The following is a 24,902-nucleotide window of genomic DNA, read 5'->3' as shown; positions in this document are numbered from 1 at the left end:
AGTTCTATGTAGTTCAGAACTACAATGAGACCTGTCTCAAGGAAGGAAAAGTCCTTCAAGACATTTGGAACGTGTGACACACTCGAGGCAACTGAAGTTCGGAGATGACTGCTTTCAGTTTCTGAGCACAAAGCAGTTCAGCAGCACTGTGATAATCTCAGCAGCCCTCAGTTCACACACTCATGCTCCAGCACTGTAGGATGGAGAAAGCTTCCTAACTAAGCGAAGTGCAGTGGCATCAGAAATGATGTCCGTTTTAATAATCTGATCATAGAACTTATACTAGGTCCTCCCTGCACCAAACTTCTGGTGGGGGAGAAAATGCGTGATGGTAATCCTCTTCAACAGACTAAACTTTAAAACATGATTTTAAAGACTCCTCAATGGGGCTGGAGAGATGGCTCTTCCAGAGGACCTCAGTTAAATTCCCAGCACCCACATGGTAGCTCACAACCATCAGTAACTCCAGTTCCAGGGGATTCAATGCTATCTTCTGGCCTCCATGGCACCAGGCACACAGATATATGCGGGCAGAATACCTATATACATCAAGTAATAATTAAAAAAAATATTTGAAAGTGTATTTGTGTAGAGACATGTAGATTACTATTAGTTTTTGGTATGTGAGGAGGGACTAAGCCATCCTGAGTGTTACAGATCAAAACTGTGATTTAGCTTAAAGGCCAGGCTTTTAAATTCTGGATGTTGTGGTTAGGATTTGTCTGGCTTGTCTACTTTATAGAGTCTTGCCAAGCTAATAACTTGAAACTAGTAGACAAGTTTGGAGAGTGAGTCCTTTAGATTTGCTTCAGGTGGACTCAGAAAAGGCTTGCAAAGTCAGCAGGCTGATGGCATTCCTTCTCTGGAGCTGTGATGGTGTCTGTCCTCTCCCTAACTCGCCTCTGTTCTAGAGCCCTACGCTAGTTCCCGTCTTTTCCATTCTCAGTTGAAGGGTTCTAGGTGTTTGTGTGGTGTCTTCCTGGAAGCCTCCCTTTCTCTGAAAGCATTTGGGATGTCTCATGGTTTCAGGGACCCACTGCTCCTGGAGTTACGGGCTTTCTGTGTCTACTTACTGAGTTACATATTTTAGATTTAAAAGTATTTTTATTTTACATGTGGATGTTTTACCTATATTTCTATCTGTGCACCACTTGTGCTCCTGGTGCCAGGGAGGCCAGAAGTGGTCTGGGATTCTCTGCAACTGGAGTTACAGATAGTTGTGAGCATCATGTGGGTGCTGGGAATTGAACCCTAGACCTCTGGAAGAGTAACCAGTGCCCTTAACTGCTGAACCATCTCTATCTCTATAGTTCCAATTCAGATTTTTTTTTTTTAAATTTAGGGGCTACTTTTAATAAGCTCAAGAAATTTACATTGAAAAAACATATTCTGAAAAATTTATATATGTCACAATTTGGGCTTTCAAGACAATCCTGTGAGAATTCCTATTACTGCTTAGTAACATTTTAAGAAAAGATTTTATTATTATTTTAATCTGTTTATATGTGTGTCTGAATATATGCTACATGTGTGTGGGTTCCTGGGGAGGCCAGAAGAGGGTGTTAGATTCCCCCAGAGCTGGTGTTCTTGAGCTAGCCAAAGTAGGTGCTGGGAACTGAACTTGGGTCCTCTGGAAGACCATCACGCGTTTTTAACCACTGAACCATCTGCTCAGCTGCAGTACCATTTTTAACTAGTTAAAGGTATTTAAAGTTGCATGTGATTTTTGAGAGAGAATCTGTGTTTCTCAGGCTGGCCTTGAACTTGATCGATCTCTCTCAGCCTTTGCAGTGCATCTGGCAGCGACGTATACATTTTAAATACAAACACTGCCTTTAATTTTCCTGCTGCTTTGTAGATAAGGCCGTGAACACTGGCCTGAACTTGGTGAGTCTGAATTATTATTTTTGTTCAGTGGCAGAAGGATTGATTAACACCTACTTTCCTGTTTTCCAAACATTTTCTTACCCTTTGCTTCCTGCTATAGCTTCACAGTTCATTTGTTGCTATTTGTTCTTTTAGTGAGTTTTTTAGAAGTGGTGGGGGTGAACACGTAAAACTAGCACAGTTTTGAAGGTAAAATTTATTCTTTTTTCTCGAAGCACACCAGCTTTACACACCTAGTGTTTCTTCTGCCTTCTTTCTTTGTTATAAAGTGAGCCTTTCAGCGTTCGCCGCCGCCGCCGCCACTAATGTCCGCTTATACACACATGTTGTTCTTGGCCATGGTGTTGCATCAGAAGAGGTTTGGAGCCTCTTGAGTCTTGGCTGCTCAGTAACCCTACATTTTCCTCTGGTATGAACATCTCCATGTGTGCAGGCTTAGTTGCTTTTAAAAAGGCACTCTTTGGATTCAAGATGGACTTTTGGGAGCCCCCAGTGTTCAGGCTGAAAAGAATTGCTGCAGTCCAGGCTTCCATTTCCTCTAAGTACCCTTTACTGAAGTACTTCACTGGCTTCTGGGGCAGGGCAGGGCAGGGCAGGTGTCGCCATGTTCTCTTCTGTTGAGTGCTCAGGCTGTTCCATAGTGCAGTCTTGATTTTGGTGGTTCACGTCTACTTCAGGAAGGAAACAAAGGCAGTGCTGGCCGGTGTCTCTGTCCTCTGCCCTCCTCTTAATGAGGTTGGCATCCATGAAAAACATTGGTGCTGCTTCTTCCTGCTCTTGTCAATCAGCTGCCTGAGGAGAGATTCTTATTCCAAGATAATAATGGTTTGATGACAGGAAGATGGGTGGGTTGATTGTCTCTAAAGTTTATTCTTGGAGCTGTTCTACTCTTTAAAATTGTTTTTGAAAAAGAAAAACAAAAACTAAGCACTATTTTGAAATAATGTGTAGCTAGTAAAAATGTATAATGTGTCTGCTGTTGAAGCTTTAGAAGTTAATGTGGGGGTTTTGCCCTCCTTCCAGAGTTTGCCAGACAAGGGTAACAGTGTAAGTAGTGCTGTGGAGGACACAGGCAGTAGTAGGTACATTGGACTTGAGAACAGTGCCTGGCTTAGTGTGGGCTTCAAAGTGGCTGGTTTCCAGGACCTGGATTAATTATGGATGGCTCTGGGGAGTGCCCTGGAAAAAATAGTTTGAGTGTAATTTAAAGAAACTTAGCAAGATAAGGGTCTTTGGATTCTAACTGCTACTGAAGAGATAGGATTAGAAATATTATGTGAGGGTGAAAACCAATCAGCCAGCCAGCCAGCCAACCAACCAACCAACCAACCAACCAGCCACACAAGCACACACTCCCACTCTTCATTAGAAGAGAGCTCAAGCCTAAGGACAAGAGGTGCGACTGGCTTTCTGTCTTAAGGAACCTCATTCTGGCTATTCTTTGGATCCTCAGATTCCTACCAGACTTTAGGGCCTATTAGCTTGGCAACTAACTAGTTCAAGCTAGAGTGTGGTAGATTTGAAGTTGCAACATAGCACACAATCCAAAGATGAAAAGTAGGAGTTTACAATATTGATAATAGCTACTGTTAATTGACCATTTAAGTGGTTGGCTCTAAGATATGCAACAAAATTACCTCTAACCCTTCTGTAGGCAGTGCTTCCAGACAGATGGTTACATTTCCACTTAACAGATGAGAAGCTGTTTAAGGTCTGTGAGGTTAAAGCAAGCCAAATGAGCAGGGGTGGGGACGGGGTTGGGGGGGGGGGTGGGGGGCGGGATTGTAGTGTGCCACAGAGCGCTCTGTGCTGCTGTCCCTTCCTCCTAAGAGTGGATAGCAGCTCAGGACATGAAGTGAACACTTCAGAGACAAAGCTGCTACTTCCCTGTGTTAACAGGGGCAGCAAGAAGCCAGCCTATAGTTCTCAGCTCTTCAGCGCTGATAGTGGTTACATGTGCAGTCTCCTAGGCCTCTTAATGCTACTGAACAATCAGATTTCATGACGGTACTTTATTTCTGTTTATATCGATGTGGTTTTATATATTTTGAAGTAGTCAGTTACAAGACTTTGTAAGAAGAGTTTAGACTGGACCTGGAAGGATTTGAGTACATTAACTGCAGTTGGCTGGGGCGTTCCTGTGAGTGAGGTTGCAGGTATTGGGACAGTTGGCTGGGGCGTTCCTGTGGGTGAGGTTGTAGGTATTGGGACTGGCTGGGTGCTGCACTCTGGACTAGAGCTCTGAAGCTCCCTTGTCCCGTGGACATGCTTCGTTCCTGCGTAGGTATAGTTTACTGTTTAAGAAGGAATCCAAGCTGAACGTGGTAGTGCACACCTTTAATGTCAGCACTCCAGGCAGAGTCACATGCATCTTTGCGAGTTCCAGGCCAGTCTGGTCTACATAGTGAGTTCCAGGACAGCCAGGGCTGATACACAGAGAAACTTGACCCTGTCAGGAAGAGGAAAATAAAGAAGTGAGATGAGTCAAGACGTAGAAAGCTATCAAAAACGAATGTATAAAAAGGCCATACCTTTGACTTTTTCTGCCAAATCTCCTCTTGTCCGCCTGGCATGAGTCTTCTTTCCCTTTTCCTGTTTTGAATGGAGCTGAAAATAACAAGGTTGATTTTTTTTTTTTTTTTTTTTTTCGTTGAAAGGAAAATGACTCAGTTTGTATGTTTGGGGTTACTCTCCCAGAGATGCCTGTCTTCCCAATGCATAGTTGTTTGGGTTTGTGTCTCCTTCCTCATTGTATATTATCTGTAATATTAAATCTGTAACACTAAATAGGTAGGAATTTCTAATCATAGGCAGGAAGAAATGATTTGTGCTATAAAGAAATTAGTTCTCTATTGTTTTTTTTTTTTTTTGAGCTGAGGACCGAACCACTGAGCTAAATCCCCAACCCCTAGGAGGTTTTTATAACCCACATTTTGTCATTTTCATTCTGTAGGAATCTTTGAAGTTTCAATTGGAAACCATTGTAGAGGATGTAGATGACAAAGACATTTAAAAAACCTGCATCATGTATATTTACAGTGTTTCTTTAGAAACTTCTTTTTTGTCTTGAATGCGCCGAGGAATGTCTTATGGTATTTGCTCTGTAAAGTGAAAGTCTCTGGTAGGTTCCTAAGTGTTAGAGCAAGTTTAACTCCTCCTTGTGAGTAGTGATTCAAAAGATGGACTGGGAGATCCTCTCTGACAGCCATGATTTGTGCGACCTGGGGTCACTGAAGAGTAATGTCAGCTGTTTGCAGCTGGGCATGGTTCTCTTGGGTAGGCACGGGTTAGAGTGGTGTCAAACCAGATTTAAAGAGTGAAGATGTGGACAGGTCTGAGTCTGAGCAGAGAGGGGTCAGAAGACTGTGATCCCTTTACTCATCAAGGAGGAAATGGCCCCAACTGAGGGGCAGGGGTGGTCCTTCTGTGTCAGCTGTCTCCAACTGGAGGCAGCAGAGGGCATCTCTGCTCATTGCTATAGTGTGAGCTCAGTGGCTAGACACCCCCACCCCCTTTCTTGTGATACCAGATGGCTTGGAGTTTGGTAATATAGACCTAGCTGGCCTCGACTCTAAGATCTGCTTGCCTCTGTCTCCCTGGTACTGGGGTTAAAGGGGTGTGTCACCATGCTTGGCCTTTGAAAAGGATTTTGAAAGTACGCAGCCAGGAGGTTTTGGTTGATTTCTGTGATTGTTCATGAGAAGGATGGGCAGTTATTTTTGCATTTGTATATTTTATATGTTTTCCATTATTTTATTTGACTGATTTAATAAATGTACATGCACATGTGTGTGTATAGTGTTGGGTATGTTTGCACATGTATGGTGTGTGACTGTGTGGAGTAGAGGCCTCCACATTTGGCTTTTATGTGGGTCCTGGGGGTCTGAACAAGCAATTCATGTTTGTGTGGCACTTTGTTCTGACACACTTTAACACACTTAACTGTGTGTGTTAAACTATAGTCACAGCAGTGTAGTCTATAGAGCCTGGGGAGTTCACTCTAATGCTGAGACTTGTCTTTTAATTGACGTCATATTGGAGGTATGATTCAAACACAGCTTGGGTAAAATAACAGTTCTTTAGTGGAAAATCGAAACCCAACCCAAGCTATGTCAGTGTTCATTCTCTTTCTTGCATTTGGAGGGAGACAAGCATTTTAGAGTGCCTTATCAGACAGCACACATTGATTAGCTGTGGACTCTTGACATCTCCATGGAGAGCGATGTCCTCACCATTTAGAACGACAGATGAGTAAACCGTAGGGGACAGAGGGAGGAGTCTTTGGTGACTGACTGCAGTTAGAGTTTGTACCAGTGACTTTATAACTGTTTTATTTGGAGGGATAGCTGACAAATTGGTTATGCAGGCTTGGATTCTAATGGATTTTTTTTTTCCTTTTTTGTTTTTCCTTTAAATGAAATGACTGTTTTAAGAAAAACAACTGGATGATATTTGAGTTTTCAGTCTAGAATTTGAGCTTTTTAAAAAACTGAGAAGCTTGCTATCCTCAGCTCTCATTGTAGTAACAAGAGCAGCAATGACTGACACTCTGCAGAAGTATTTTCCATGTGACCAGCACTGTGGTTATCGATGAATCAGGCGTGGTGGATTCATGGATCACTTCCAGACTGAACATTACCCTGAACTGTTCAGAAACTATCACTTAGTTAGCTGAAAAGGATATTAAAATGCTTCTGCCAGCAGGGTCAGGCCTCCTGCTTGAACCCCAGCTTCCCAGGAGTCTGTTGGAAAGTACGTAAGTACCTAGACTCAGGCTGCACACGTCTGTCTAGCTGTAGCTGCTTGGGAGACCATGCTTGGAGTTGAAAGAAGGAAGCTTCTTCTCATAAACAAACACTCCCTTTCTAACACCCCCTCTACTGTGGTCCAGCTTTCTTAAAGTCCGTTCTTAGTGCTCCCACCATCTCAGCGGCGAGGATGCTTTACCTCAGAGCCATACCCGGCAGTCACATTCTGTAGTCACTAATATGCTGCACTGTACAGGCAGGTATCTGAGAATACAACTGATTTAAACCTAGTAACAAAGCCAAAACAGTCCCCCAAGCAAGTGTTCTTGGGAGAGTAAGTAGTTATTTTTGATAGGAATGAAATTTTTGTCAATCTGAATTAAGTTTAAAAGTATTTTGGGGTTTTTAATTTAAACTTGAAATAGATGAGGCTACCATCAACAGATCTTTTTGGAGTCCTCAGTAAATGACTAACAAGACTGTAAAGTGATCATATGCAAAATTTGGGAGTCAGGAAGGTCCGTTATGGGGTCAGGGAAGAGAAGCTGTTGAGAAAAGCCTTTGAGACTGGAGATGTGGGTTTCTTGTAGAGGACAGACAGGCAAGCCTGCAGCACACCTCTCTCACCCACCCTTGGCATAACCCTTCTAGGCTTTTCTCAGCTGTCCACAGCTTCAAAGGTAGAATACATATGCATTTGTAAGAATTTTGAGCCTGAAAAGCCCCAGAGGTGACTAATAGTCCTTCCTCAGAACCTGCATAGGTGAGCTGGGAGAAGCCCTCAGACTTCTTCTCAGTATGCAGGGGATGTTATTTCCACAAATTGGTAGACATGTCAGGTGAGGATATTAATTATGCTCCTCCTCCTTGTTTGCTTTGAGTCAGGGTCTGGTTATGTACCCTGGATGGCTTCCTTGAGTGGTGATCATAGTCCTGCTTCACCCAGCTTTAACTGTGGGTTAAAGACACATTAAGTATTTCCTTTGTTGTGAGATAATTTTGTGGGCTGGAGAGATGGCTCAGAGGTTAAGAGCACTGGCTGTACTTCCAGAGGTTCTGAGTTCAATTCCCAGCAACCACATGGTGGCTCACAACCATCTGTAATGAGATCTGGTGCCCTCTTCTGGTGTTCAAGCATGCATGCAGGCAGAACACTGTATACATAATAAATAAATAAAATCTTGAGAGAGAGAGAGAGAGAGAGAGATTGAGATTACAATAAAAAAAGAAAAAAGATAGAGATAATCTTGTATTTGCACCTCTGGCTGCCCTGGAACTTACTATACAGGTTACCCTACCCTCAAACTGATTTTGACCCTCCTGTTTCTGCCTCCTGAGTGCTGGAATTACAAGCATGCACAACCGCACTGGGCTGTGGAGCGCTGTGCTTTTTTGTACACATTACATGTGTGGATAGGAAGTCAGGGGACAACTCTGGAGTTGGTATTCTTCAGTTTTATGTTGGTTTCAGGGATTGAACTCATGGCCCCAGGCTTTTGTAGCTAGTGTCTTTCTCCTCTTTGTATTTTTTTTTTTTTTTTGTATTGAGATAAGGTCTCACAGCCTCTGGCTGTCCTGGAACGCTCGTTAGTCCAGTGAATTTACAACGGATCTACTTGTCTCTGTCTCCAGAATGCTGGGGTTAATGCTGTGCACCATAACTGGCTTTCCTTAAATGTGAGTTTTAAGATTAAAAAATTTAGCTGATACCAGGCACCATTTTCTTTACCTCTTTGGCAGTCTTGAGTTTATGAGTTATGACATGATTTTGAGTATTTCGACGTCCCCAGAGCTTAGTTGAGCTCCATGAGCATCTACCTGAACTAGTGTTTGAAGCCATCGGGGCAGCTCCCTTTCAGGGTTCTTGGACCCAGTCTATCGGGTGTTCTGTAGGCTTCTTGTATCTTCATAGGCATTTCTTTCTTTAGGTTAGGAAAGTTTTCTCCTATGGTTTTGTTGAATATGCTTTCTGTGCCTTTGAGTTGGTATGCTTCTCCTTCTTCTGTCCCTATTATTCGTAGGTTTGGTCTTTTCATGGTGTCCCAAATTTCTTGGACGTTTTGGGTCATGACTTTGTTGGCTTTAGTGTTTTCTTTGACTGACGAATCTCTTTTCTCTATTGTGTCTTCAACATCAGAGAGTCTCTGTTCTGTCTCTCGCATTCGGTTGGTTATGCTGGCTTCTGTAGTTCCTGTTTGTTTAGTCAGGATTTCTATCTCCAGCATGCCCTCAGTCTGTGTTTTCTTCATTGTCTCAGTTTCAAGTTTCAAATCTTGAACTGCTTCTTTCATCTGTTTAATTACTTTTTCTTGGCTTTCTTTGATTTCTTCCACTTTTTTGTTTGTTTATTCCTTTTTTTTGTTTTGGTTTTTTTTGGTTTTTTGAGACAGGGTTTCTCTGTCTGGCTTTGTGCCTTTCCTGGAACTCACTTGGTAGTCCAGGCTGGTCTGGAACTCACAGAGATGCGCCTGGCTCTGCCGCCCCCCCCCCCCCCCCCCCCAGTGCTGGGATTAAAGGCGTGCGCCACCACCGCCGCCCATTCTTCCATTTCCTTAAGGGAATGTTTCATTTCCTCTTTAAGAGCCTCTATCATCTTAAAGGCTTTTTTTTTTTTTTTTTTTTTTAAAGGATTGATTTCTTCTGTTTCTTCTGCCTTGGTATGTTCATGTCTTGCAGGTGTAGAATCACTAGGTTCTGATGGTGTCATAAGGTCTTCATGTTGTTGCCTGTGCTTTTGCACTACTCATCACAGAGTGTTCGGTGCAGGCGGTGTCTGCCTCTGAAGGTGCCTCTCTTGTAATTGTTAGTCTTGGTCCACTGGGAGTTCTTGGTCCAATCCGTGTTGTTGGGCTTTGTTTCTCCGGGAGCAGTTGTTCCCAATTGGTGCAGGGTGGGCTTATGGCTCCAGTGGTTGTTGGGTTCATAGGGGTTGGGTTTTTTTGTTTGTTTGTTTTTGGATGGGGGAGCAGGGAAAGGTAGCTATCTGGTCCCTGGGGACTCTGATGGCTGGGACCTGGGGGCTTACCTGTTCCCAGTCGGTGTAGGGCGTGCTTATGATTCTGGTGATCTGGTTCGGTGGCTGGGCGGTGCCTTTTGTGTTCTCAGGTCGCATTTTGCTCATTCGTCAACTCCTCAGCTGATCTTGTTTCCTCAGACTGCAGACTGTAGGATTCTGAATCCTCTCCCGAATGGATCTCAGCTGAGCAGGTTGTTCAGTAGGGCAATCTCACCAACACCTCCAAGTTGTTCATTTTCAGGTTTCTTTAGTGTTCAATTTTGAAAGAAGTTCTAATTTGTATATTTTGTGCTAATAAAAAAAGACATGGTAATGGAAAGAGTTAGAAGTCTGGGGACAAGTTTTGTGTCCTTAGTGAATGTGGGCCTCTGCTCCAGGTCTTCTGAAGGCTGCCGTCACTCTGGAGCCCAGTCCCCAGCCTAGTCTGCCTTCATTCTCTAGTTAGCCCCCCTCATAGCTTCTTGGTCCACTCTACAGTACTCTTGGATTTCATCTGGTTTTGAAACAGAAATGTGTCCTCTAATTGAGCAAACTGGAATTTAGGGGGAAAACTGGACCTCCAGCACCAAGGGAACATGTTGTTAATGAAAGAAAGTACATGCACCACCAGGCTGGTCAAATGAGATGTCTTTTTTTAAGGCTGTGGTGGTGCAAATTGCCCCCATAGTTCTGGAGTGAGAATGAAGTCACCAAGTCACCAGTAAGTTTTTTTTTTTTTTTTTTTTTTTTTTTGGTGAAAGTTTTAACCACCAGGCCATCTTGGTGTTATTGCGCATGCTTGACAAGGACGTGTCCCGGTGTTGAGCCACTCTACAGTTGCAGAATACATGAAAAGACTCTCACTTCGTCTCCCGCTGCAGTAACTAGAACATTTAACCATGGGTGCAGTGACTTCCGTAAGCTTTTATTTTAGTTTAAAAAACTGAAAAGTGTTTATTTTATATGTTTGAATATTTTGCCTGCATTTATGTATGTCTGTAGATCACATACATGGGGCATTGAGGTCAGAAGAAGGCATGGGAGTCTCTAGAACTAGTTACCTGTGGCTGTGAGCCACCACGAAGGGCCTCTGAAAGAGAAGCCATTGCTCTTAACCCCTGAGCCATCTCCTCCTCTCCAGCCTCTCCTGGAAGCTTTGGAAGCTTTCAAATTCTAAGCAGTTTGTACAAGTGGTTGAAGTTTGACCTCATTCCTGCTTTGTTGGTTAGTTCCACAGATCGTCCATTGACTTACACCCACTTGCTTTCCATCATGTTTTCTAAAGTTCTCAGTCGAAGAGATGAATTCTCGTACATCTCTGGTTTTATTGTAGATTATAAAATTACTTCTATAGGCTGATAACATTTTGTATTAATTCCAGACTATGTTTCTGTTACATTGCCCCGTGAGAGTTTTCTTTTTGTGCTTGTGCATCCATGTTATACCAGAGGTTGACCTTGGCTGCTGTCAGCTGCTGTGTGTATGTGTGTTTGGAGACAGTTTCTATGTAGTCCTGGCTGTCCTGGAACTCACCTGTAGACCAGTTAGGCCTCAAATTCATAGATCCTCCTGCCTCTGCCTCCGAAGCGCTGGGATTAAAGGAGTGCATCACTGCCTGATCTTACCATGGTTTTTGAGACTTGGACTTTATAGAAGATGGGCTCCTGGTTTCTCATACATTTGGTTGCTAGTGAGTCCCTGAGCTTCATCTGTCTCTCCAACACCCCCACTCCCACCTCCAGTACTGGGATTAAAGGTGTGCACTACCAAGCCTGGCTTTTATGTCGGGTCTGGGCATCCAGACTCAGGTCCTGATGCTTTGCGGCAATCTCTTTACTGACTGAGCCACTTACTTAGCCCAAAGGTTTTTTTCTAAGCATGCACAGTAATACTTCTTTAGAAATGGAGGTGCCCTTTATAGACACTGAGGCTCCATGCAGCTTCATGTCATAGTGATAGGAACTGAGACTGTGCCTTAAGGTTATCAGGGTTTGGGATGACTTCGTTATGCTAATTCTACAGAAGTTCATGCTTCCCAGTTATTATTTTCACTGCATAATATTCATGTACTGTCAAACTTTGGCCTAGACAACAGTTATTTCCCCACCACAGCAAGGTGTCACTGTGTAGCTCTGGCTGTCCCCAAACTTACATAGACCAAGCTGTCCTCAAACTCAGAGATCTGCTCACCTCCACCTAACGGTGTGCTCCACCACACCTGGTTTAAACTACAGTTTTAAACATGATTTTCCATTAGGCATTTGCTCGGGAACAAGCTTTGCTGCTGCTGGTGTTTGCTATAAAAACCCTAGAAGCCTCCTTTTCCCTGTCTGGAAATGGGGTTAATGTGGTTAATACTGGAGTCGCTGCTGGGCTAGAAGGGAAAGGAATTGTGATGCCTGTTGGGGTCAGCCCAGGACTGGTGCAGGTCCCTCAGCCGTCTTGTTTATGCAGGGCAGGACCAGGCTTGTTAACACTTGGCTTTTGTGTTTCAAGGTTACGGGAAGTTTCAGAGAAGCTGAACAAGTGCAATTTGAACAGGTAAGAAGTTGAAGCTGTTGGGAGTCCAACCATTTCTCATGGTTAGCTGTGCAAGCAGCTGCCCCTACCGTGGCCCTGGAGCCTTTGGTTAGGAAAAGGATTCATTTTTATACCTTAGTCTAATGTGGTTGATAGGATTTGATTAGATTAAGACTCTTTGTGATGTAGCCCTGGCTGTCTGTTGAGCAGGCTGCCTCGAACTCACAGCACAGAGGTCCCAGGATTAAAGTTAAAGGCCACCGCAGCTTTTACTCTTACTGTCAGAGTTGGGTTCATTTAAATTTGAGTTTCCAACTTCAGTGATTATAATGGATATCATAGTTACTAAATTCAGTTTAGGAATTCTTTTTGTTTTCAATTAAAAGCATAACTTTGCTTACATACTTTTTTCTTTTTCTCTAGCCACCCGCCTTTGAATGTACTGGAGCAGGCTACTATTAAACAGTGTGTGGTGGGACCGAATCACGCTGCCTTTCTTCTTGAGGTAAATCATTCACCATAAGGTAGAGAAATGAAAAGGAAACAGTGAAGGTCCCCCTCTGCGTCAGTTCTTCCCTTTTAGTCAAGGAAAACAGTAGCTTCTTGGAGGGGTTACTTTATGCCCAGTTCTCTTTCTGTGACGTTCACTGCCCAGAGAATCTGGCGCAGATGATTGACTCTAAGACCAGAAACTCGTTCATACGAGAGTGGGGGGACTTGTATGCAGTGACTATATAGTGCTCACTGTGAGTTCTGTCAGGCGTTCCTGTTCTTTGTACTCTGCCATGTTCCTCAACCCAGGCATGTATGTGCTGCTTCTGGAGGGCACTTGTCTTCTGGGTTGACAGTCATAGGTGGAATCTGATTACTGAATAAATTAAAACTTGAATGTCCTCTCTTTCAGAGTTTTACATGTTTTCTTTGCTTTTAGGATGGCAGGATTTGTAGGATTGGTTTTTCAGTACAACCAGACAGACTGGAATTGGGTAAACCTGATAATAATGATGGGTAAGACGTTTTTGGCTTGTGTGTTTGTGTTTATGGTGTTGAGGGTCAAACCTAGAGCCTAGTATATAGTAGACAGGTGCTTTACCACAGAGCTACATCCTTCTCTTGTATTTAGTATTTAATATGGTATACACTTAGCACTTAGAAGGTATTTCAGAAAACCAGTGTTTTCATCTTGGTTATCCTCAAGTGATTTAAAAAAAAAAAAAAAAAGGCACAGCAGAAAAAATGATCTGATGAGGTAGGAGGTCTTCCTGCACTTTGAGGCTGGTCTTGAACTCTTGTGCTCAAGATACTCTGTTGCTCTGGCTTCCCAAGTAGCAGGTAGTACAGGTGTGTGCTGATGTGCCTGCTGACTGAACTGACTTCCCATGTCATGTTTGTCCCTGATGGCTACAAACAGAGGAACTCAATTTGGAAGTAGTCAAGTTTTTTTTTCCTTCAAATTTGTCCTTTAAAAATTATAGTGTATTAAAGGATGCTTCTTAAGATACGACTTCTACTTGATTGTTTCTAAGAAAAACATGCTTAATATTAAAACGTAAAGAAAATTTACTATTTACTCTTCATTTCTATTTGAAGATCGAGAACAGTTTCTACTAGGAAGGAATGTGTCGGGCAGCTGCAGCTGGTACACATTTTGGTAGGGAGTAGCCAGAGTCAGGCAGGTAGATACTCTCCACAGGAAGGAGGTTCCGGCGGGGAGGCCTGGAGGTGTCGTCTTCCCCCGGCAGCCTGCGCTGCTTTACGGCGGTTTCTCTCTTGATTTCCCTAGGTCAAAACTGAGTGGCAGCTCAGGGGCAGGGAGGACCTCCAGACCTGGCAGGACAAGTGACTCCCCGTGGTTTCTCTCCGGCTCGGAGACTTTGGGCAGGCTGGCAGGCAACACTCTGGGGTAAGTCGTGTCCACTGTAGGCATTGCTGTTTGGTGCCGACCTGTGAGTGCCGTGGACCGTGACTGTCACGTCAGTGTTAGCTAACCCAACAGTTAGACATGCCAGATGTCTCGGTGTCACTTAATGGTATTTATTGTGTCATTTGGAAATTTAAAACAGTTTTGTATTTGGCTGTCTATATTGTGAATTATTTTGGGGGGGAGGGGAATCTTAACATTACTTCTTTTTGGTATCCAAATTTGGTGTTTTTTTTTTAAACTCTTACACCATTTTATGTGAAGTTTATATACTGTGAAATTAAAGAAGCCATTTGCAAATTCTAGGCTAGGGTTTTTAATCATTTAATACTTCGGTTCGTTTTTGGAATTTGAGACAGGGTCTATCTCTACATAGTCCTGGCTGTCCTGGAACTCCCGTTGTAAACCAGGCTGGCCTTGAACCCACAGAGATCCAGCTGCCTTTGCCTCCTAAGAGCTGGGACTAACGATGTACTAGCTATACTTTGGTCTTTTGTTTTTTTGTTTTTTTGTTTTTTGAGAGAGTGTTTTTTCTGGGTGGTGTGTGTGTGTGTGTGCGCGCGCGCGTGCTCACAGAGATCTGCCTGTCTCTGCCTTCTGAGTGTTGGTAGATGAAAGATGTGTACCACCATCGCCTGGTTTTAAAAGAAGCGTCTCTCCCTCCCTCTCTCCCTCCCTCCCTCCCTCCCTCTCTTTTTAGGTTTTTCTGTGTAGGCCTGCCTGTCGTGGAACTCACTCTGTATCGCTGGCCTTGAATTCAGAGACACACCTGCCTGCCTCCTAAGTGCTAGGATTATACTTTGATTTTGAATGGCCAAAATTTCTGCAAATACCCGGTTAAAGATTAGATGATGCCAGTTCACTCAAATTATTATATGATATTCAAAGGTTGATTAAAAATGATTATGTAGTTGGAATTGCTTCAAAATCATTGAGAAAAATGTTATACACAGTGTGACGTAGGTAAAGTAAGAGATTTAAAAATTGAGATTTCAAAATGCTTAATATATTTTTTTGCTGTACTAAATTATCTGAAGATTGGAGGAAGGTCATTTTTCATGGTTAGGTACATTCTTGGGTGTGGTGGGACACATTTTTTATTTTATTTTTTCATTTTTTTTTTTGAGCTAAGGACCGAATTCAGGGCCTTCACTTGCTACGCAAGTCCTCTATCACTGAGCTAAATCCTCAGCCCCAGGTACATTCTTGAGATTGTTTTGTGTGTCCTTTTTAGCTCAGGGACAGAAAATACATCCCGGATCTTTGATAAAGCATCCTTGTTCTTTGCAGATATGAGGATCAAACCCATGCCTTGTTTATTCCAAGCAAATGCTTTATTTCTGACTTACACATCCACATCTCTGTGCACACAGTGCATGCTGAAGAATTCTGAAAATGATTTCTTTTGATAAACCTGGAAGAATACATTTCTTTAGGGAATTAACTGTTATCTGTAGCACATGTCAAATAATACTTTGCTCTAAGATAAACATTTCTTTGTTGAGTTGGGATTCTGCAGGCCAAGTCCAGTGGCATGGCTGAGTTCTGCTTCCCACTGGTTATTAGTGAAGATGATGTCCCCACTACAAAACACTCTTCCCCTTTGAAGGTGAACAGTCTCCATCTCACCGTTGTGTTGGGAGACCTTGGGCTACCCACACTGCTGCTTTTCCTGGCAGCGGGGGAGTGAGAGCTGGTTGTCGATTTGCACCACTTGACTTAAGGCTTTAGCGCCCCTTTGAAAGCTTTTCTATTTGGTGTTTTTGTGTTCAGCGCTTCTGTGGACTACAGATAGCCAGCTGCTGTTTTCTCCCATTAATAATTACTTAATGTGTATACCAGGAGATGTTTCAAAAATCTCCTATTGTTTTTGTTAGTTCATTTTGCACCAGGTTGAAAATAAGAGCCCGTTTATCTGGGAGGAGAGAAGAGAGTTTGTGTTTAGTAGTAAGGCTCAAGAGCGGCAGCTGTCAGAATCTTTTGTCTTGACATTTCACATATGGGTGGGCTAGCTTTCTCTCATTGGCTTGAGTGCCACAATCCTTGAGGATTTTGTCAGAACTAATAATTTATTACAGGTTTTGGATTGTAAAAGACAAGCAGGTATTTGGAAATTGGAGGTTGAAGCTGGCCAGGTAGGAAAGGTGGTAGGTAGCAGAACTGACAAACTGGACATTTGAGGCTGTGAGGATCACATGTGGTGTGTGAGCCTGCTGGTGCTCGAGCCGTGCGTATGCCCAGACAAGAGGCCGTCAGGTGTCCACCCCTGTCACCCTCTACCTTACTCCTCTGAGGCAGGGTCTCTTTCCAGAACATGGAGCCTATACTTTTTGTCTAGGTTGGCAGCGAGTCAAGTGATTGTCCTGTCTCTTCCCACGTATCCCTGGGGTTACAGCTGTATACAGGACCGTAGCCAACTTGTTAGGTGGTCTGGGATCTGAACTGGGTCCTCAGGCTTGCACAGCAGGCTCTCTGAGTGCCAAGTCACTACTTCAGTGCTCATCTTTACCTAGTGTGTTTCATTTCCAGCATGCCACCAGGAGTCCAGGGTACTTTCTTTCCTTTCTTCCTGTTTCCCTTATGTGGGAATTCTCAGACTCGTCCTTAAAACAAACAATGTGGACTTTACAACCAGTTTACCAATTATGTCTACTACACTTGGTTCATAAATTTGTAAGCTATGGGCTAATTAATACTATGTGTGATTTCGGTCCTTTTGTGTACTTTGAGGTAGAATTGTAGCACTAATTTGTTAAGTAATTCTACAGAGGAGAGTCATGGTTTTCCATGTTTTGGTTTAATATTTTAGAAAATTGTAACTTTATTATGAATAAAAGGAATTACTCATTCGGTACTGTCTTGTTACCCATTAGTAAAACTCAACCAGTGATTAGAAGAATGTTTAGGAGCAGTTAGGGTATGGGCACGTATTCAGTTTGAATTCTGACTGGTTAAACAGCAGGGAAACCCAAGATCCCCTCTAGCAACAGTTACAGCGATGGGTAACTGAACTCAGTGCAGGCTTCCTGAGCACAGGTAACAAGCTGTCAGCTGGTACTGTCACAGAATGGGGATGATTGGTACTCATTTAAACATGAGTTCTTCTGAAAGGCAGCTGTTCTCCACTGTTGTCTGTCTCAGTATTCAGTTTTATGACACCCGTCTGTACATACATACTCTTGACAAGTTTTAGTTTGTGATGCTTGAAGATTAGCATGGGTGTATATGTGAGCTTAGATAGTAAATCCCATCAGGTTTCTAGCATTTTTTTTTTTTTTTTTTTCTTTCTCAGAGCTGAGGACCAAACCCCAGGGCCTTGTGCTTGCTAGGCAAGCGCTCTACCACTGAGCTAAGTCCCCAACCCCAGTTTCTAGCATTCTTGCTTAGGGGAAAATGGTATGCATTACTTGGTAGAAATAGCAGTTCATTTCTTTTGTGTTCGTTAGCCACATGGATTATAAACCAAACTGGGACATTTTTAGATGAGATTAGTAATTAGGTTCAGAGAGTAGGCTTAAAGCGTCACTCTGCTTAATATATTTTTTAGACTAATTGGTGTGGCTCTCCCACTTTTTGCATATATGTATGGGTGTGTGTGGGTGTGGGTGTGTGTGTGTGTGTGCACATCTGTGTGTGAATGCTAATGCCTCTTCCTGAGTCACTCTCCTATAGTCCTGCAGCAGGACACTGAGCTGGGACTTGGCTAGGCTGGCCGGCCAAGAAAGTCTGGGGGTCCTCCTATGTATGGACTTAACTGTCTCCCCCACATGCACCTTCCCTTTTGTTTTGGGTAGGAGCTGGCCTTCCCTATCTCCTGAGTGTTGGGATTTCAGGGAAACACTACCATGCCTGCTTCCTGTGCAGATATTCAACACAGATGGGAAGGATGCTGTTTGTTGTTTAAAAGTGAATTCTTCTTATTTGTGTATTACAAATTCAGCCAGTTATTTTAAAGTTTGTTTCAGAATTTTAGCTGGATAACTAATGTACAAGAATGAGACTCAACATGGTCTCTTAGAGTAGATTGTTTAAAAACTTGAATTGTACAATTACCCACTTTAGGAGCCGCTGGAGTTCTGGAGTGGGTGGAAGTGGAGGAGGTTCCTCTGGTAGATCATCTGCCGGGGCTCGTGATTCCCGTCGACAGACACGAGTCATTCGGACAGGACGGGACCGGGGGTCTGGGCTTCTGGGCAGTCAGCCCCAGCCAGTGATCCCAGCATCCGTCATCCCCGAGGAGCTGATTTCACAGGTGCGATCTGTCAGGACCTATCCTGCAAAGGCAGGAGGGGGAGGTGAGGTCTTGAGCCCAAAGAGTTGAAAAATATGACCTTTTTTTTTTTTTTTTTTAAATCGATTTAGAAGGCTGACTTTAGTAAGCATAGCCTATCTTTTGTTTATTTTAGGCCCAGGTTGTTTTACAAGGCAAATCCAGAAGTGTCATTATTCGAGAACTTCAGCGGACAAACCTCGATGTAAACCTTGCTGTAAATAATTTACTCAGCCGAGACGATGAAGATGGAGATGATGGGGATGATACAGCCAGTGAATCTTACCTGCCTGGAGGTTGGTACCTCGCTCTCATGCTTTTCTCTGCTCGGGCTGCCCCTCTGGCTGAGGACTGGAATTTAAAGTATAACTGCTAACCGTGTCTGTCTTTTGGGAGGTGCTGGATATTTCTTGCTGTACGCTTTGATTATAAAGTCCCTTTTAAAGGACAGTACTTTTGCTCAGTGGATTTGTGCTTGATCCTAATTAAGACATGAGTATAGTGCATGAATTTATTCCTGGTTGACATGTGGCATGTTGTTTTGATAATATCATCCCTGAATATTGGTACTTACTGAACTGCATTATATTTTGTCTGTATTTTGTTCTGTGATCTCGGTAAGTATTTTAAAAGTGGTTTTTAATTTAGTAAATAGAGCCTGTAGCAATTATGCATGTGATAGACCTTAAGATCTATGTTTATAATGTTAATTTTATTCCTAGACCCTGTGATTTTTTACTTTGGTGAAAACAGTCCAGATTTGAATGTATTTTAATTTTTAGAAGTCTTTTAGTGGTCTCCGGATACATTATCTATAGCTGCTTCATTTCTATTTGTTTCGTTTTCGTTTGTAGAGGATCTTATGTCTCTTCTTGATGCTGACATTCACTCTGCCCACCCAAGTGTCATTATCGATGCTGATGCCATGTTCTCCGAGGACATTAGCTATTTTGGTTACCCTTCTTTTCGTCGTTCATCACTTTCTAGGCTAGGCTCATCTCGAGGTAATTTTGCATTTATTTCTTCTGGACTGTGGGCTGGCTTTGTGGGAAACTCACCTGTATCTGAGCTCAAAATATTACAGTAGGGTGAAGTCATGACATGGCAGTGGGCTAGGGAGCCTTGGCTTTGAAACTAGATTTTTGTATTTTGTAGTGCCACAACAGTATTTCAGAGAGGATCTTATATTATATAACACATGCCATTGGCTGTGACTTGCCTAAGTATATTTTTACCTAGTAAGATAGATTTTGATCTAACTAAAAACAGAATTCCAGTTTACAGTGACATGCAGCGTTTAGGGGGAAAAACACCTCCTTAATTTATTTGATTACAACAACACAGTCATGTCCATGTTAAATGCTGAGTAGATGTAAGAGTGAAGTGTGAAGAACTCAGCAGGACTGACTGGCTATTAATACGCTGTTGGTATAAATTTAAAATTGTTAAAATGCAGATAGTACAGATTTTGAACCATTTTAGCTCACATTATGACTCAGTTAACTTTCCAGAGTTCAAACCTGCTTGATTGAAATAATAGATAAAATAAGGTATAATTACCAATAATTAGCAAACTAGAAAAGATGCCATGTTCTATTAAGGATGGCCTTGCTGCAGATACTTGGTACTTAGAAGCTGAGTTTTTAAGCTAACACATCTGTGGGTGACCACTTAACATGAATATATGCAGTTGCTTAAACTCTACTGCTTTAAAAATAGCAAGTTTTTTGCTGGGCGGTGGTGGCGCATACCTTTAATCCCAGCACTCGGGAGGCAGGCGGATCTCTGTGAGTTCCAGACCAGCCTGGTCTACCAAGCAAGTTCCAGGAAAGGCGCAAAGCTACACAGAGAAACCCTGTCTCGAGAAACAAACAAACAAAAAAAAAAAACAAAAAAAAAAAAGTGTTGAGTTTTCTTTTTTAGGCTTTTTTTTTCCTGGTTTCTCTTTTTTGTATTTAAATATATATTTATTAAATTTTTTTCATTTTACATACCAACCCCAGTTCCCCCTCCCTCCCCTTCTCTCGCCTCCTCACCTCCCTCCCACTCTACCCCCATCCACTCCTCAGAGTGGGTAAGGCCTCCCATGGTAGTCAACAAAGTCTGGCATACCAAGTTGAAGGAGAGCCTAGCCCTCCCCATTGTGTCAAGGCTGAGCAAGGTATCCCACCACAGGGGATGGGCTCCAAAAAGTCAGTTCATGCACCTGGGATAAGTCCTGGCCCTGCTGCCAGGGACCCCACAAACAGATCAAGCCACACAACGGGCCTAGTTTGGTCCCATGCTGGTTCCTGAGCTGTCAGTCCAGAGTCAGTGAGCTCCAACTAGCACCGGTCAGCTGTCTCTGGGTTTCCCCATCATGATCTTGACCCCCTCTTCTTTTTTTTTTTAAGTGTTGAATTTTCAAATATTTATTTTCTGACATTAGCAACTCCTAAATATCTGTTTCTTAAGTTGATTCTGTGTAGATATTTTTAGTTTGAATCACTTTTGACTTGGGCCTTGTTTTGGTGCCTTAGTGGTGCTGGGGAACTGAAACCAAAACCTGCCATGTGCTGGGCAAGTGCCTCGAGCTATATGCCAAGTGAGCCTCAAATGCTGCAGTTTTATGTGACTCAGCTATATATTGTCTCTGATCTTTGCTTTATTTATTTATTTAGGTTTTTTTTTTCGAGACAGGGTTTCTCTGTGTAGTTTTGGTGCCTGTCTGCTCAGACCAGGCTGGCCTTGAACTCACAGAGATCCACCTACCTCTGCTTCCCTAGTGCTGGGATTAAAGGCGTGCACCACTGCCACCCAGTCCTGATTATTAAAATATTATTTTATTTTTAATTATTTTATTAAATAAAATCTTTATTAGTAAAATAAAGTTTTTACTGAAAAAGTTTCTTTTTTTAAACCACTTTATTTATTTATTTATTTATTTATTTAGTTAGTTAGTTAGTTAGTTAGTTAGTTATGGCAGGATTTCTTTGTATAGCCCTGGCTTTCATTGAAATCAGAGGTCCATCTTCCTCTGCCTCTTCCAAGTGCTGGAAATAAAGGTGTGCAGCACCACACCTGGCTCTTTTGACTATTTTAAAAAGTAGCCTACAAACAACCGAAAATGTGGCTATGGCTTTAGATAATTTGAGGGCAGTTTTAAGGACAGTACAAAAAGACTTATTCAGAAAGAGCTCACCCCCAAAAAAAGAAATAAAAAAATAAAAAAACAAAACAAAACACACACACAAAAACCCAGTTGTTTTTCAAAACATTTTAGACAATTTATCCATAAAATCTATCCTGTAAGTTTATCTGTAACAAGGACTTGAGTTTTTACTTTATCCTAATATATTTATAGCTCAGCCTATTTAAGTTTTTATTTCTTTGTTAAAAAAACAAACTTCGAAGATTTGTAACTAATACTCTTGGTTTGTGCCTTAGTTAGGGTTTCTGTTGCTGAGATAAAACAACATGACCAAAATCAGTTTAGGAGGAGGTGGCTTATTTCAGTGTGCTGCTTCTACATCATAGTTTCTGAGGGAAGTCAGGCCCAGAACTCAGGCAGGGCAGGAGCCTGGACGCAAGATCTAAGGCAGAGGCCCTGAGGGATGCTGCTTACTGTCTTGTTTCTCAAGGCTTGCTCAACCAGTACCCAGAACCACACCTACCTTCTTATAGCCCTGCAATGGGCAGGGCCCTTCCACATCAACCACTATTCAGGAAAATCCCATGGACTAGTCTGGTAGGGTCATTTTTCCAGTCGATGCGTTTTCTTTCTAGATGACTCGGCCTATGTCACATTGACAAAAACTCGTCAGCCCAATTTGCTTACATGTATTTTTGAAAATTTTTAAATTTTTAAATTCTAGTTTGTAGGGGTTGAGGATTTAGCGCAGTGGCCCTGGGTTTGGTCCTCAGCTTGGGGCACAGGGGGTGGGGGAGATTTCTAGTTTATAAATCAAGGACTCTTATACTAAGTATTTCTAATGCTATAATATGAATTTCATATGAATAATGATATAATTCCAGAATCTTTAATTCTATTTTTAAAAAAGCCACCAAATCAAACTTAGAATAATTCTGCTCTAAAAACATCGAGCTACCTCTGCATAGTTTCAAAAAAATACTAGTTTATAATTTTCATCCAGTCACATGAAGGGCTGATGTTTTGCATGTTGCGTGTCAGCCTAACTAGATCTTGATGTGTGCATTTGATAGATAAAGTGCTGTTAGCTGCTGCGTCCTGAGGGTGTGTACCAGAGAGTGGCTTACTTTTATCCCACTGGTGTGGCCCGATTGCATACCAGTTCTCCTTCTTCCCTTAGAGAGAGACTCGGAGCTTTTGCGGGAGCGGGAGTCTGTTCTGCGCTTGCGGGAACGACGGTGGCTTGATGGAGCCTCATTTGATAATGAAAGAGGCTCTACCGGTAAAGAGGGGGAGCCAAACCCGGACAAGAAGAACACACCCGTCCAAAGTCCAGTGTCCCTGGGGGAAGATTTACAGTGGTGGCCTGATAAGGTATTTGGAAAAGTCTTATACTTTTAATAGATTCCTAACAACTGCCCCCTCCATTGAAGGGCTTCTGTTTTACTTGTTCTGGTTTCTGTAGGACTGTTGAAAGAGGCAACACTTTGAAAGTGCTCATCTGCCTTTTGTTCACAAGCAGACCACCAGAGCATCTGCCAGAGAGAGCATGCCCAAGCCATGTACCACGTGTCCAGTGGTGCTTCTGCTTGCCGTGGCGTGCTGGAGTGAATCTGAGGAATTGGGGTGGTAGTCTCAGTAACAGCACATGGCACTTGTCCTCCAGGACATGTCTTCTGGTGATACTTATTTTAACAGTTGTTCTCTTCTTCGGTAGAGATTTACTTTTCTAAGTTTGAAATGCCAGATAGACTCGGTCAGAACAAGATGAGGGCTCTGTGTTTCTGCAGTTACATAGCTGTTCCATTTTATGACAGTTGGTTTTGACAGACCCTTTGATGCCATGGTAGTAGACAGCATAGGCCAAATGAGAAAGGGCCTAGGAAAATAGAACAGTAAGTGAATTCCAGAATGTGCCTAGGATTTGTGAAGTTGATTTGGATCTTGAAAAATTCATCTCCATCACAAGTGAAATCTGTTGATGGTGTGTATTCCATTGTCTTAAGTGGTTAATTCATTTTCAAAGGCTTTTATAGAAATCCATGTTCTTCACTTATTAAAAAAACATGCAGGGGGCTGGAGAGATGGCTTAGAGGTTAAGAGCACTGCTTGCTCTTCTAAAGGTCCTGAGTTCAATTCCCAGCAACCACATGGTGGCTCACAACAATCTGTAATGAGATCTGTTGCCCTCTTCTGGCCTCCGGGGATATGTGCACTGTATACATAGTAAATAAAAAACAACAACAACAAAAAAAAAAACCATGCCGTTCTCCCTCCCCAGTTCCACAGATAGTTCAGTGGGCCTAATTGTTAAGCATAAATAAACTGAAGTTTTGGTGCACATCTCTGATCCTGGTGTTTGGGAAGGTGAGACCCTGTAGGCAACTTGGATGTTTATCACCAGCAGATGAAGAAACATTAACCTGAGATTATTTTTTATTTCTTTGAACTCAAATTTGGGGGAATAGTAACCTTCCAAATTTATGTTTTCTGTAGTTATCATCAATCTTAATGCAGTTAATATATTTTTTTGCTACTTAGCTCACATGGGAAACTTGAATGCAAGAGGGGCCATGCACTTTAATCACTATCTTTAGACTTTTTACTGGCAGCTAGAATACTTTCGCTGATTATATTCTCTTAGATATCAACATAGACAATCCCTGGTTCCTTCTCCCCGTGTGGTCGTGTAGACCTTTCTGTAGCTGGAGTTTTCCTGCCTGGCCCACAGTCAGGACAAATCTCTTTCACCCGCCAGTCACGCAGCCTCTCAGACCCAACCAAGTAAATACACAGAGACTTGTATTACTTATAAACTGTATGGCCGTGGCAGACTTCTTGCTAACTGTTCCTATATCTATAAGTTGCCACACGGCTCTTGGCTTACCAGTATCTTACATGTTGGTACTCATGGCAGCAGCTGGCAGCGTCTTCCTGACTCAGCCTTCCTGTTCCCAGAATTCTCTTCTCTCTTGTCCCGCCTGTACTTCCTGCCTGGCTACTGGCCAATCAGCATCTTATTTATGCAGAGTGATGTCCACAGTAACTTCCGGTAGTTCCCCCCCTCTCCTGCTGCTCTCTGGCTTTCCCTTTCTTCCCTTTCTCCTGTTTTCCTCCCCCCCCCCACTCCCTCTTGCCCCCTCCTGCTCCCCACCCCCAGCCGTGGTGCAGTCCATTTCTCTTGTCTGGATGTCAGAGCACTGTCCTTTTCCCTAAGGGAAGACTTGAGGGGCGGAAGGCAGGCAGCAGGCAGCATAGGCAAACAGGATAGGTGCGGTTGGTAGCTGCCACAGCTGCCCTCTGCTGAGAGCTGAGGGTCTGAAGAGGCCCTGGCTCAAGACAGTTGGGAATGTTGTACCTGAGTTAGCACTTGAGAACCAGAGCAGATGGAAAGCATGTATCCTTCAGTCTAGCCCTTCCTTGTTACGTGG

General features: G+C 42.8%; 1 protein-coding gene across 2 annotated transcripts in view; it reads left to right on the top strand.

Moving 5' to 3' along the window:
- The window catches only part of Ubr5 (ubiquitin protein ligase E3 component n-recognin 5), a 116,423-nt gene that overhangs the window by 21,628 nt on the left and 69,893 nt on the right, over positions 1 to 24,902 (top strand). Inside the window, exons 2-9 of one of the 2 annotated variants that reach the window (XM_036208260.1) lie at positions 12,127 to 12,171; positions 12,574 to 12,655; positions 13,082 to 13,158; positions 13,934 to 14,053; positions 18,134 to 18,323; positions 18,478 to 18,637; positions 19,196 to 19,345; positions 22,652 to 22,845. In XM_036208260.1, coding sequence (XP_036064153.1) covers positions 12,127 to 12,171; positions 12,574 to 12,655; positions 13,082 to 13,158; positions 13,934 to 14,053; positions 18,134 to 18,323; positions 18,478 to 18,637; positions 19,196 to 19,345; positions 22,652 to 22,845 — 1,018 coding nt within the window. Of the gene's footprint in view, positions 1 to 12,126; positions 12,172 to 12,573; positions 12,656 to 13,081; positions 13,159 to 13,933; positions 14,054 to 18,133; positions 18,324 to 18,477; positions 18,638 to 19,195; positions 19,346 to 22,633; positions 22,846 to 24,902 lie in introns of both variants that reach the window. The other variant, XM_036208259.1, reaches the window with a different exon arrangement.

This window comes from Onychomys torridus, chromosome 16 (assembly GCF_903995425.1).
Source record: "Onychomys torridus chromosome 16, mOncTor1.1, whole genome shotgun sequence".
NCBI lineage: Eukaryota > Metazoa > Chordata > Mammalia > Rodentia > Cricetidae > Onychomys > Onychomys torridus.
Note: the sequence above shows the minus strand (reverse complement) of the source record. Positions and strands in the feature narration are given on the sequence as shown.